Source organism: Pseudochaenichthys georgianus, chromosome 22 (assembly GCF_902827115.2).
Source record: "Pseudochaenichthys georgianus chromosome 22, fPseGeo1.2, whole genome shotgun sequence".
Lineage (NCBI taxonomy): Eukaryota > Metazoa > Chordata > Actinopteri > Perciformes > Channichthyidae > Pseudochaenichthys > Pseudochaenichthys georgianus.
Genome location: NC_047524.1, coordinates 5,365,542 through 5,379,978, shown reverse-complemented (window position 1 = coordinate 5,379,978; position 14,437 = coordinate 5,365,542). Strand labels below are relative to the sequence as shown.

Genomic DNA, 14,437 nt, shown 5'->3' with positions numbered 1-14,437 from the left:
ATTGTGGGCTTATCATGTTTATTCGGCCACAACAGAAAACACATAAACCTCTCGCTCTCTCCAGAGGGGCAGGTCAGCCAACAATGGCAAAAGGGCCATTGCCCGGGCAACATTAGCCCGTACCTGTGCACGTCCCTGGATGCAGCCATTTTTAGAGTCGAGTCACATTTTTACACATGCATTTAAACCCTGCACTTACTAAAGGAAGGAGTGCTTGTAATTACTTTCAGTGCATTCTTGTGATTGGACAACCGCCCAGAGATGTCCCGCTCTTTTTACAATGTGTTGGAGCGCTAGCCAACAGGAATGCAAGTGTTAGTGATGTCACTATGTCACAGAAGTAAACAAAGGAGTCCAATGGAGGCTTTCAGGAAGGGGGGGGGGGGGGGAGTGCATGGGAGAGAAACTCCCTCTTGCAGACCATTTATATCAGGGGTGTCCACACTTTTTTCACCGAGGGCCACATACAGAAGAATATACGAAGGGCTGGGCCGCTCACTAGAGGTGAGGTATATTGCCTACAGTAACTTAAATTAGAAGTTCGCAAAATCAATCAAATATAGGTAAGTTATTCTTGATACTTGAATATGCTTTAAGAAACACAAAAGCCTACATCACAGCTCTCCATAGGGTTTCATTTATTTTGTTGGCAGCTCCTTAAAACAGAAGCTTCAGATTGTTTATAATAAGAGGAAATATGAAGGGTAGATTTCAATAATTAATATAATTAAGTTAGTGGGCTTTTGTTTATCAACTAAGATTTGTTTGAAAATGTTTCCAATTTTAATTGACTGAACTTATATAAAAAGTGGGCTTACATAAAAAGTGCAATACGACAAGCTCAAGTTTCATTTGTGGGCCGTATTACATTATACTTTTTTAATTTGCCGAGGGCCGTTTCAAAATGGACCGCGGGCCGCATTTGGCCCCCGGGCCGTAGTTTGGACACCCCTGATTTACATGAACAAAACCTACACACAGGAAAGGGAAAGCACCAAAAAGCATTGAGATACCAGGCTGCGGTCTTCTAAACATGTCATTTTACTCTCAACTGCATGTTGTTTGTTCCATTACTGTCCCTTGTCATATGTTTATTTTATCGTACATATTTCAAACCATATTTAGACTAATGAAATAAACGGTTTTGGGACCATTTAGTAGGATTAGTGAGTTGTAGGGTATTTAGTTATTGTAAGGTGTTTTGTAGCTTCTACACTTTTCTATATATTAAATCTGCCCTTTCCAATGTGAGTAAGAGTTGGTGAGATATTTTAAACACTTTCTGTTTTAGTGTTCCTATTCTCAAGCTTTGGAGATCTTATCCGGTTTTCCTAATTTCACATATCTCCATTCTGTGTTGTGATGTTGTCTTTTCCAACTGGCTGCGAATACATTGAATTCAACTTGAAAGCAGTCATGTAAAAGAGGGTCGCAACATCAACACCAAATTGCTAATTCCCCATGTCAATAACAATGTGGTTGATGTCTGCGGTTACCTGGGGAGACCTTTTACCTTTCATCTCCCATCTGAATGACGCTGCATTTATTTTCTTTGATATTTTGTAAAGCTTTTCTGCATCAAGGGATTTGGGATAGAAATGTATGACAGCAAGGTTTTTCTAACCCTTTTTAGGACAGACCCCTGTGGTCCTAAAAGTACTTCATCTTTGTTTCTATATGGAATATCTCCAAAGGGAACATTACTGCAGTTCATACAGTACTCTCAGCGCTGTTTTTTTTTTCACTTCCTCCCTCTGATTTTTATCATTTTTTTTTGTTTGTTATTTTGTCCTTCTCCTCTGTGAAAGCCTTAGGGGGAAGTGACGAATCCAACTCTCACACAATACTGATTCAGTCTAGGCTGGAGTGGTGGAGGCTCAAATAAACTCATGGGCATTTTCTCCTGTTTTTCAGTTAGTTTCTCACAAAAGAAAAGCCACACAATTAAAGTCCGAGTACCAGACAGTAAATGCAGTCGCACGCACGATTAAAAATTACTTTCATCTTTTCAGGTCGCTGCCCAGAAAGTATTTTTGTTCCATGACTATACTGCAGCCATTTACAGACTAACTTACTTTTTTAAATAGACAAATGGTAGAAACATTATTGCACCATATGATGGAAAATCGAAATCATGATTGACAGAATCTCCTCGGCTTCTTCAAGCTATTTATTCCCTCTCAAGTGGATGAGTTTTTGAATGGATAGCAATTTGTGATATTCATCCATAATGTAATATATTATACAGGACTACGAGTCTACTGCCATGCTGGTGGTTAAGTGAGACTGTTTTGCACTGCTTTGAGGCACATTCTCACACTACCATATAATACTAAGATGAGTAGAATGCGAATGATAGCATGCTAATTATTGAGCAGTTTTTAAATGTCCACCATCTCATTAATGACGCATGTTAAAATCTGATAATAAGCACTTCTTCACTGGAAGAGCACTTTATCATGTTTAATCTATACCATAGAGCAGGGGCCTCAAACTCAAGGCCTGGGGGCCAAATCCGGCCTGCGACTTCATTTTATATGGCCCCGCAAGAACTTGCAAAGAATATAATACGTTTATTATACGGATAAAGAAGCAGGTTTCCCATAAACTACATGTCCCACAATGCATCTCGTTTTGTGACATGCACTGAAGAGACTTGCAATTATTTGCCCTGGACTTCTGCTTTCAGACGTAGTTAATTACTAAGTTATTATCCTATCCGATAATAATCCAATTCAGAGGCAATAATGTAATATAATACATTATTTTATATATATATTATATATTTATATAGTGCAACCTTTATGTGAATGTGGCCCGCGATGAAATTGAGTTTGACACTCCTGCCATAGAGTATACAAGAGGACACTTTTTTCAAACACGTCAGCACCCTGAGTCCATCATTGGCACCAAACATAAAAAGCTGTGGCTGAGGCTACAGGTAATTTCCATGATGATGCGCTACTTCAAATGTCAAGGGGTCACCAACGTTTTTCAGTTTATCCTGATGGGATTGTACCACATTTCATTTCAATCCTTGCAATAGCTGAGACTATAATGTCTTGGAAATCCTTAAAAAAACGAATTAGTCACATTTAATTTAGCTTAAGGAGGATATATTATATTCATTTTCAGGTTCATATTTGTATTTTGCGCCTCTATTGTGACATGTTTATTTGTCTCATACTGCAGCACCTCTTTTCACCCTCAGTCTGAAACCAGAGCCCAGTCTGCTCTGATTGGTTAGCCGGTCGGCTCTGTTGTGATTGGTCAACCACTTAGAGATGACCCGCCTATCACGTACAATGTGTTGGAGCGCTAACGTGACTGTTACGCAGTGATGTCATAATGTCATGGAAGTAAACTAGAACTACAACTGAGGCGTTTCAGCCGGGGGGAGCGTGTTTGGGAGAGTTCACTCTTTGGGATTTTAGCCTTTGCAGACCCTTTACATGCATACAACCTATAACACACTACAGGAGAGGGAAAACCCAAAAGAGCACAACAGGGCTTCTTTAACTTTGCTTTTAATCTTGCTCAGTGACGCTGAATCTCATGAGAAGTTATTTACAAATGTTATATTATGAATTATATATCCAGAAATCCTGTATATTACATGATCTTTTCTACATGAAGAAACACAGATATAAATGTCACATTTGTGTATTCGAAATCAGTGGGTGCTGAAAGCTGTTCTTATTCTTAGCCTTGCACACAGCATATCATTCATCCCTGATTACTGCACGCCCGCAGGCAGAATCCCTGCTTGTGCTTTTATATCCCACCTCTAGATATCACCGGAGCCTTTCCCCTCTGCAATCAGACCACTGTGACAATTCACTCATTACATCTGAAACCCCAGAGCCGCTTTAAAGCCTCCCTCAGTACCCATCCGTTTCTCTCACTACTTCATGAAACCTCACATCTTCCTAACCCCATACTGTGATGGTGGCTCCCGTCTCCTAGCAACCAGCCCTCTTAGAGGAGGTGACAGAATTTGAGTGGGCACCCTCACCTCTCCGCATACAACCCCTTCCCCCTCACCCTCCCTCCCCGGATGCTCTTCAAGTCAAAAACACGTCTCGCTCTGTGGTGCAGTCGTCTTCGTGCACTTACGCATTGGGGTCACTCTATTTAAATGGTAATGAGCCTGACATTCGTTGAACTTCATGCATAAATATTTGAATCACAGTGTGAGTAGCTTCGAGTAAAACCGGTCATGACCCCAAAATGACTTTTTCGTGCGGGTATCGGCCATGGTCAACATCTTTGTCAATGTCATTTTTAAAATGTTCAGTACCATCAGTTACAGTCATAGTTGGCCATTCCGTTTTTCAGTGCAGCCATGAGTCCTAAAATAAAGGTCAATGTGTTTTTTGCATACTTCTGGTTTACTAATGTGCAAGTCCATTTTTATTATGTTAGGTGTCTGAAATATGGTCTGTGGTTACTTAAGATGGATAGATTTAAACTTGATGTTCCACAACATAAATTACATCAGTAAAGAGCCAAATTGTGAATTTCTATATCTTAAAAATTGTGTTTGCTAACAAGCTGCTATAAGTGAGATTCCTAAACTTCATCCCGCCAAATAGAGAACCGCAGTGACGCGTCCTAAAACCCGGAAGTAAGTTAGCATTTTTAGCACTTCCGGTTCCTTCGTCAAAAAAGCAATGTATTTTCTCCATAGGGTTTTGGAAAATAGCTCGAAATAAGGTCTGTGGTTGACACAAATTTAAGAGATAAATCACGTTTTGTTCTACGACAGTAGATACATCAGCCGTGACCCCACTGGTGATTTTTGAAGAGTTTACGTGTCTGAAAAACGATGGTTGTTACCGAGTGGCTGAATAGGACTACAGAAATGGTCGAGGCCGTTGTACGTCATTACGCCTACACACGTAAACACTCCCGCTAAGTTTGTTTTCCCCTGTGTTCTGCTTGAAAGCAAGTACCTGCCTATCTTTAGTCTCTTTAGTATCTGTATATCTATATCTGACCATTAGAATCTCTATTTTTGAAATGGTCATTTTTAACACCGTAGTTTTATAAATTATAGAACAATTAATTACCAGTGTTTTCCAATTTTACTCGGCAGTTCGTTTCGTTGGCTAACGTTAGCTAAAGCTAGCGCTACTAGTTAGCTAAAGCTAGCGCTACTACTTAGCTACGCAATGGTTTGTTGCTTTGCTCCGGGTTGCAGCCACAGGTCTTCGCATGAAACGTGCTCGTTCTATCGTTTCCCGGCCAATGTTTTCCAAAGGAGAGTCTGGATTCGTGCCATGAGGTAAGCTGACGTTACATTGTTGTCCATGTCACGGTGAAATGTAAATGATGGGTAGTGTATCGCCGTTTTAGAGATGGCACTGCTGAAAAGACCGCAACATAAGTAAAGATAATGAATACATCCTATTAAAACCTGTGTGGCTTATATGATAAGTCTAATTAGTACAAGCAGCATAACGTTTCACCGTGTAACTAAAGATTGTAGTCAGAGAAATCAGTTTGACATATTGAACTAATAACAAATCACCTCTGGCTGGCAGAGAACTCTGCTCCATAGCTTCTCTCGGACGTAACATCACATGTACATTTTACATTTATATTCAATTTAATATTCCATCCCTCACATACTTTTGTATATATAATAACTTATATTTTGTTTTTCTTGTTATGCTGCTGCAACACAAACATTTCCCCAATTGGGATCAATACAGTAATATCTTAATTAATTAAGAAATATAACTATTATAATTAGTGTAGCAGCTGACACCTATTTTCAATATGGATTAATCTACCTTTATTTCTTTAGTTCAATTTTGATCTATAAAAATGTCAAAATAGTGAAAATGTTCACGAGACAAAGTGCAAGGTTATATCTTTAGATGTTTTGTTTTAGCCTATGTACTGTATGTCTTAATGCTCTTATTTGTGACGATGTGACTTCCATGAAACTAATATTTTATATCTTCCCAACAGACGAGCTGACAGGAAGCCTAACCCCCTAAACGCACCAGGAGCGTCTGCGCCGCGTTACGGCCGCGCCGGTCCTAAGGATCGCGGCCACTCTAGTCAATGAGTGCTGTTCCACCACACGTGCCGCGTTACGGCTCAGACGCGTCCCACAAGCGGCTCGGCGCAGCGCTTCTCTAAAATTAGGATGAATCCTATTTTTGCCGTGGTGCAGCCGTAAGGTAAGGTCGGACAGGCAGCCCCCCCCTCGCAGGAAGTGGAAAGGTGAGCATCCGGGCCAGGCCCATCCCCCACATATAGGCCTACTAATTTAGCAGACCCCCCTCCTTCATCACAACACCTCCACTACGATACGCACAATGGACGACGAGGTGTTCATAATGGAAGTGGAGAAACACACCATTGTATACGATGTAACCGATGCTTTTTACAAGGACAACATCAGAAAGGACAAGGCCTGGTTTTTAGTCGCTGCAGTTTGTGGAGTGGAAGGTAACAACTACATATTAATGTTTTAAAGTTAATTAAGAACTGCGAGGCTGCACACACGACGCTCCGCTTCCGCAACGTTTTGAAACGCGCCTGGTGTGTTAGGTCGCAGGAGGAGGTCGCAGCGTGGCGCAGCCGCAACGTAACGCGGCGCAGACGCTCCGGGTGCGTTTAGGGGGTAACACTCTAACAACCACAACATTGCAAAGGCGAGTAAATGTAAATTAAAAACGATTCACAATTACTTAATTTCTTCTTCTTTCTTGCAGTGAGGTGAAGCTGACCTTGCACTTGGTGCCAGTAAGGATGCTCCTCACGCAGGCTGAATGTTACTCCCTCCTTACTGACACAGAAGCCCTTGATTTGCAATGCTTCACTAATTGTCATTTCCCTGGCTCCGTAGGGACACTGTACCTCCAGCACAGCGGGAGACCCTTCCAGACCATCTGGAGATGCCCCCAACACTCCTGATTGGGAGAGCCACAAACCTGACTCATGGACCTGCATAGGGATGCAGTGGTGAATGCCCTGACGCCCTCACATTCATTCATAGTCCCCCACTGTACAGACAAAACACCATCCAGGGCCTGTTGTTGCCCTAGCACCCTGGCACTAAGGGAAGCAGCCACACGCTTTGACCTCAGGACAGCTCCAAAGTCGCTGGCAGTCAACCTTCCTTTCCTGAACAAATGCCAGTTTGGGTTGGTTTGCTGACCAGTGGTAGCCACCTGAATTGCCCTCTGTTGCTCCTCAGACAATGCCATGCTTGCCACAATTGCCTCAGGTCCCTGATGCCCAACAGATTTGAGAATTTCAGGAACAGTAAGTGTTTCCAAGCTGTAGTGTTCCTCTTCTGGCTCGGGGGAGAGAAGCCAAGACATTCCTGAGAACCTGCCCCCGAGTCTGTCCCTCAGCCAGTCACGATCTTCGGAGGTGGGCTCTCTTGTCAGCGGGTTGAATGACTTATTGGTTGGAGGAAATAGCTCCTCCACTGAATGCGTACGTTTAGTTGCCTTTGGCTTCTTCCACTGACGGGGTGTCAGTGCAGCTGAAAGTGTGGATGGCAAAGATGGCTAATGCAGCCGCATGACTGCATTTCCATTCTCCACGTGGGCATTCACATTCTGTGGAGAGAATTCCCTCTTCTCCTGTAGATACCTGTGGTGGTGGGATTGTTTTATTATTTAAAATATATTTACATTTGTAATGCCTTCCCAATTATCCCTTTAATTGTTTATAGCCTACTGTATGTTTATTTCATGGATATTTATGTGTTTTCTGGTGTGTAAAATTTGTAATCTTGGGGCCTCTTCTCTTTAACGTCTACTGGCTCAGATAATGAAGAACAACAAAATAAGTTACCATAGCTATGCAGATGACACACACATTTACGTAACAATTTCACCAGGAGACTATGCTCCAATTCAAACACTGAGTAAGTGCAGTGAACAAATCAATGACTGGATGTGTCAGAACTTTCTCCAATTAAACAAAGATAAAACTGAGGTAATGGTTTTTGGAGCCAAGGCAGAACGTATAAAAGTTAGCGCTGAGCTTCAGTGTGCAATGTTCAAACCAACAGATAAAGCCAGAAATCTAGGTGTAGTCATGGACTCTGACCTGAGCTTCAACAGTCACATTAAAACAGTTACTAATTCAGCCTACTATCACCTAAAGAATATATCTAGGATTAAAAGACTAATGTCACAGCAGGATTTGGAAAAACTTGTCCATGCCTTTATCTTCAGTAGACTCGACTACTGCAATGGTGTCTTCACAGGTCTCACTAAAACATCTATTAGGAAGCTGCAGCTGATTCAGAATGCGCTGCTCGAGTCCTCACTAACACTAAGAAAGTGGATCACTCCTGTTCTGAAGTCTTTACACTGGCTTCCTGTGTGTCAAAGAATAGATTTCAAAATACTGCTGCTGGTTTATAAAGCACTGAATGGTTTAGGTCCAAAATACATTTCTGACCTCCTGCTAAACTATGAACCATCCAGATCTCTCAGGTCTTCAGGGACTGGTCAGCTTTCTGTCCCCAGAGTCAGAACTAAACATGGAGAAGCAGCGTTCAGTTATTATGCTCCAAGCATCTGGAACAGACTCCCAGAAACCTGCAGGTCCGCTGCAACTCTTACTACTTTTAAATCCAGGCTGAAGACTTTTCTTTTTGTCGCTGCTTTTAATTGAACTATTCATATCTTAAACTGCACTGTAACTTTTATCCATGTACTTTTTATTTTAATGTTTATTTTATTATCTTTTCTTTTTAATGACTGGTTTTAAATGCCATTTCTTAATGTCTTTCCTTTTATGTAAAGCACTTTGAATTGCCTTGTGTTGAAAAGTGCTATATAAATAAACTTGCCTTGCCTAATAAAGATTTCATGTGACACATAAAATGAATTTGTTGATGGGAATTAATGTGAATAAATTAACTCTAGGTTAACGGTACTCTTGCTATAACTACTCACCGACACTCTATAAACCTTGTCCCTCATGCTAGCCCTGACAACACCGGTAAGCACACCTTCATCTAGGCTGCCCGTGTCCTGACTTGTAGTGGTTCTCTCCTCTATCTCCAATCTTCTTGTCATCTTTGTAAAACGATATCAGACTGGTAATTGACACAGCCATGACTTCTAGTTAAATTCAGTGTGGCTAAAATGAAAAGCTTTGTTAAAATATGCAAGCACGCGGAAGTCAAAGTCAGCTTTATTGTAAACAAATTCTACATGCGTTATACATCCAGAAATATCGTTTCCCACAGTGTGACATGTAGCCTATACATAAAACAAAAAGGGCCTAGATAAACGGGGTATACAGTTTAAAATGTTAATATATTTAAAGTGTTCAAAGTGCAGTTTCAGTGCAAGTCAGTTGAAACGATCTTAAGTTGGCGTGACGTTGAAGTCGTGCGACCCTGCTGCTGTACTGGCTTGTAGTTCGTTTATAGCATAACGTTAGCATTTCGCTTTTGGCGACTAGATTTATGATTCAAAAATTATAAAAGTAGGAGAGACATGTGGAGATTATCCGGCTGAACAAAACGTGATCCTTCTCTTAAATGTGTTTCAACCACAGACCTTATTTCGAGCTATTTTCCAAAATCCTATGGAGAAATTGCATTGCGTTTTTGACGAAGGAACCGGAAGAAGTTTACATCCGGGTTTTAGGACGCGTCACTGCGGTTCTCTATATTAGCTGCTTTTAGCTGTCATGTGACCGTGCTGTAGTGAGATGATTGGCCATTCCTAGCTTTTCATTTATGAAGATTGCATTGACGCTTTAAAAATCATAAAAGTGGTGTGAGTATGTGGAGATTATTCTGCTGAAAAAGACATGTAAGTATCATAAATGTTTGTTGGCCACGGAGCCTTTTTTAATGCAATATTCAAGTATCCAATGGAAAAATCTCATTGTCTTTTTTTCAAGGGAACCAACATCCAGCATGCTCATATATCAAAAACGAAGCTTTCCAACAGCTCATTGGAGAGTAATATTCTGTATCGAGAAGCCACTTTGGTTGTGGAAAGGAACATTTTTGAGGATTTCATTGCATTACGATCAATGTGTTGAAGAAAATGTTCATAGTGGCCAAACGGTGGAAATACAACTTGCAGTCAAGTGAACCCATTAGACTTTTTACGTTGACTTACATTAGGATAGAGGCATCTGGAAATCAGTGTAATATCTTTTTTGTTTAGGTAACTTTGCACCAATGTAGGAGAAATGTTTCTAAAATACACCCGCCCTAGCATTAATTTGTAATGTAATGTCTTGCATATTTTTCAGAGACGTATGCTCTTGGCGGTTGTAAAGTGATGTAAAAAATATGCATAACAGCTGTTGCTTTTTCTGTAACTAAAGTGGCAAAAAAGGTGCCTATTAGCAAGTTGTACTGTAATCTTTTTTTGGTAAAACTCTTAATCAAGTAACTAAATAAAACAATAAGTTAAAGGGAGCTATCTAATTTTTGGAGAAAAAAAAAGTTAGCTACCTTAAGCTAATGGTCATTATGGTCCTGTGTTTAATTTAGTTCGACAAGTCATTTGGGAGCCATAAAAAAAGTATTTTTCCTTCCGAAGTTACTTTAAAGCACCTTTTAAATGTGTTATGGAGCGTCCTTTAAAGGACCTCAAACACTTAATGTTATCTAGATAGCCCTAACATTATGGCTATGATATGTTGGCCATGACTGTACTTGAGCTTTACAACAACAACAACAACAACAACAACAACAACAACAACAACAACATCAAATTCAGTTTGCAAGTAAGAGACATTTTAGCCATTAAGTCAGTGATTTAAGAGAACACTTTTGGTACTGTGCATACATTAAGACAACATTAAGAAATATTAAAAGATTTTGTCTTTATTGAGTATTGCATTGCCTCTTATTGCCTGATATAAATGTGCATATTTCATATGGCAGCACATATACCAATTATTCGTCAGGGATTTAAGTAAAGGTCAGAGACTTTAATCTAGATTTGAATTTTGAGCGATAAACTCTGAGGTTTTTTAATGTAAATCTCATCCGGCTGCGCTCACATTTGTACTGGCTGCAGCCAGGAGCTGCACACTGGTAACATATGACGTGAGTGGTTGCTAAATGGCAGCACTTGAAATAGCCTACCTGCCATCCTGCTCTTCCACTTGCTGATACGATCACGACCGCATCGGAAGCATTTCAGTACCAACACGCTTTGGACAGATTCTCTGTTTTCTCTTTTCCTCCAGGACGTACAAATCTGCAGGATAAAGTGGAACTTGAAAGACACAACATTTCATTTAAGTTGCATTTTTTATAATTTAGGAGATGGATATTAATCGACCAGCAAATGTGTCCTTTTTTGATTTCGTTGGAGGAGTTCAACTTCTCCAGGGGGAGGAGACCAGGACAGCCATGCCTGTTGTCCTCATCGGGATCTGCGTGTCCGGAGCAGTTGGGAATTTGCTCGTTTTGCTGATTTTGATCCGTGACTTTAGAAACAAAAGGGGCTCCGAGGTGAAAGTCCTCCTCTCATCTCTGGCCTCCTTGGACTTGGCGATCCTGCTGCTGTGCGCTCCTGTGCGCGCGATCACTTACTACAAGCAGACCTGGACGCTGGGCAGCTTCGTGTGCAGCACCACGGACTGGTTCCAGCACTCGTGTGTGGTTGCAAAAACGTTACTCCTTGCAGTCACAACAAGAGCCAAACACACTTTGGTCCCCAGTCCCAACACGGGGCCCCCGAACATCCCGACGTGGATCCATGGAGCCGTGGCGTTTATCTGCGTCGTGTCCATGATGTTTCCAATTCCCCAGATGCTTTTCGCCTCTCTGGTGCCTCATGCCCGAGACACTATTTGCGTCTCCAAAATGCCAGCGTGTGCAGCCGACTTCATGAGTTTGTTCTACAAGATTTATCCAACTGCATGCTATGTGGTGCCGGTCATCTTCACCATTGCCTACTACACCAAAGCTCTGCACACCGCGGTGAACCACGCACCCAGCCCGCAGCACCAGAGCAAAGTCACCCTTGTTTTGTTGTGTCTGAGTGGAGCTTTGGGGCTCATGCTGCTGCCAGAGTGGGGCACGTTCACCTGGATCAGGCTAGGGTACAACAAGCCTCCCGTGGGTTTGATCATCTTTGCGCAAGTCATGGTCTACGCTTGCAGCTCTTTCTCTCCGGTGATCCTAATGACCATGTACGACGACGTGCGCCAAGGACTGATCCAGATCTGGTTCATCGCGTCCTGCAGAGGGTCGAAGCAGCTTCCCAGCATCAAGTGTCAAAAGACGGAGGGAAACGGAGCAGAAGTGGGGGCCAAATCCGTGGAAAACGCAATCGCACAGCCGGCACAGGAGGGGGAGAAGACTATCCCAGATGTGGAGCACTTTTGGACAGGGCGCAGGAATACGCACGTTGAGGTTGAGCAGGATCCGGTTCCATGGGAGAGAGAAGAGAAAATGTTATAGAGAATCAGATGTGAAAAGTGTTTTTGACTCGGCTTGTTTCTAGTGTGTTGACCCACAGTGAATACCCTCGTTGAACAGCTGTTTGTGTGTTGTTATTAGATGTGAAGTATTTCAGTGTGTTTCTCTTTTGAATATCTGTTATTGCCTGCAGTTTAAAACAACTTTATTAGAGGAGCTTTGTACAAACCAATGTAAACATTCAGGACATTATGTCATATTTTGTTGTGATTGTGTTCATGGATAATAAAACATTCTCAAATATGGACTGCTCTGTTTTTTAATTTATCAAAGCTACAATCACTCAGCCTACTTTAATCACGGATAAAATACAACTCGACCATCAAATCTCTCCATGTAATTGTTATGAGATGACATGCAGAGATCATTTCTCCATATTACAAATCAGTACTAATCCAGCTGCATGTTTTAGGTCATCAGCATTTTGGCAGATTTGGTAAGCAGTGAACACTGGTCAATGTGTTTCTTTATTTTTCCTCATTTAGCATGAAGAATATGCATAAAAGTGCATTCTGCAGTATTTATTTCAAAGTCATACATTTTAAAACATATTCACGATGTATAATGGTGAAAGAAGTACTCAGAACTCTACAGTACAGTGTATCATTTTCTTAAAGTTAAAGCAATGCATTTAATGAACATAATATACCAAAAGTGATCAACTTCAAGTGACTAGTAAACAGTTGTTTAACACATTGTATGGAGTCAAACATACAAAATGTGTCTTTAAATAGACTTTTTTAGTAGTATTAATAAATATTGACAGATACTGTACATACAATATTAATTTAGTGCTAAGTAAAATGTTTCTTCTGGTAAACATGCACTATTAAAAAATTGAAAATGCCCTTATACGCTTATAACGTATAATGTGCAATAAACACTTTTTTATTTTATGGATTAATGTATAGGTAAAATCAGTTAAATGTTTATGGGTGAAAATACATTAAGAAACACTTTAAAAGTGCTCATATCTGCTTATAACAGTTTTGTAATGTGTTATGTACATTGTTTACATAGTGCTTATAGATATTAGAACGATTGGAGTAAAATGTTCCTTTATTGCAGGGGTAGCCAACACGGTGCCCGCGGGCACTCAGTCGCCCGCAGGGGCAACGTGAGGCGCCCGCCGGGCACGTTCTAAAAATAGCTCACCAAGAAAATCCAAAATGTATAAAATACACAAAACAAAAAAGGAAATGTAATTAAAAGAATCTACCCTATGCATAAACAAAACCTAAATCATAGCGAACTCTATCTACTTACTACAACTCTATATCTATCTAACACCCCTCCTCCCCCCACTCCCACAATGAATATCGACCAATCACGTTCTTGCTTGATTTGCGGGACCAGCGTTGCAGTCGGGAAGAAAAGCAATGTGGCACCTCCCCGCTGATTTTCCTTCTGGCAGAATCGACACTACACATCATCCCCATTGAACACAGCCTAGTCATGCCAGTCTATACAACACATGAGGGGCAGTTTTACTCTGTGTGTTGTAACTTGCATATATTTGTTCCACTTGACGCACACACGCGCATGGCGTAATCTCCAGGGGAGACATCTCCCCCGCTCTTTTCGAAATCCCGTTTGTGTCCCCCCACTTTACAAATATGTTTATTATTTTTTAACGCAAGCCGTCATCGCCACGGAAGAGCACACAGCCTGTGTGTGTGTGTGTGTGTGTGTGTGTGTGTGTGTGTGTGTGTGTGTGTGTGTGTGTGTGTGTGTGTGTGTGTGTGTGTGTGTGTGTGTGTGTGTGTGTGTGTGTGTGTGTGTGTGTGTGTGTGTGTGTGTGTGTGTGAGAGCACCCCATTTATCTATTTAATATAGATAAAGTAAGAAATCATTCCAATGTGTACTATAGGACAGTACAAAAAACTGTTTGAAAGGGGAGTGATTAGTAAAATATGCATAAATAAAAAGAAAGAATGCTAACTAGGTAACATAATATAACAATAAACAAGTTTAAATTATTTGTTATTG

The 14,437-nt window shown here is 41.0% G+C and overlaps 1 protein-coding gene across 1 annotated transcript; it reads left to right on the top strand.

The window, feature by feature from the left end:
* Positions 1–11,139: 11,139 nt before the first annotated feature.
* Positions 11,140–12,662, top strand: LOC117468126 (G-protein coupled receptor 151). The gene has a single exon (XM_034112118.1). It carries the CDS (start codon positions 11,288–11,290, stop codon positions 12,428–12,430), a length of 1,143 nt encoding a protein of 380 aa, XP_033968009.1. The 5' UTR covers positions 11,140–11,287; the 3' UTR covers positions 12,431–12,662.
* The last annotated feature ends 1,775 nt before the right edge of the window (positions 12,663–14,437 follow it).

Excerpts from the sequence above, each read along its gene's own strand:
- LOC117468126 (XM_034112118.1), top strand. The coding sequence starts at position 11,288 with ATGGATATTAATCGACCAGCAAATGTGTCCTTTTTTGATTTCGTTGGA.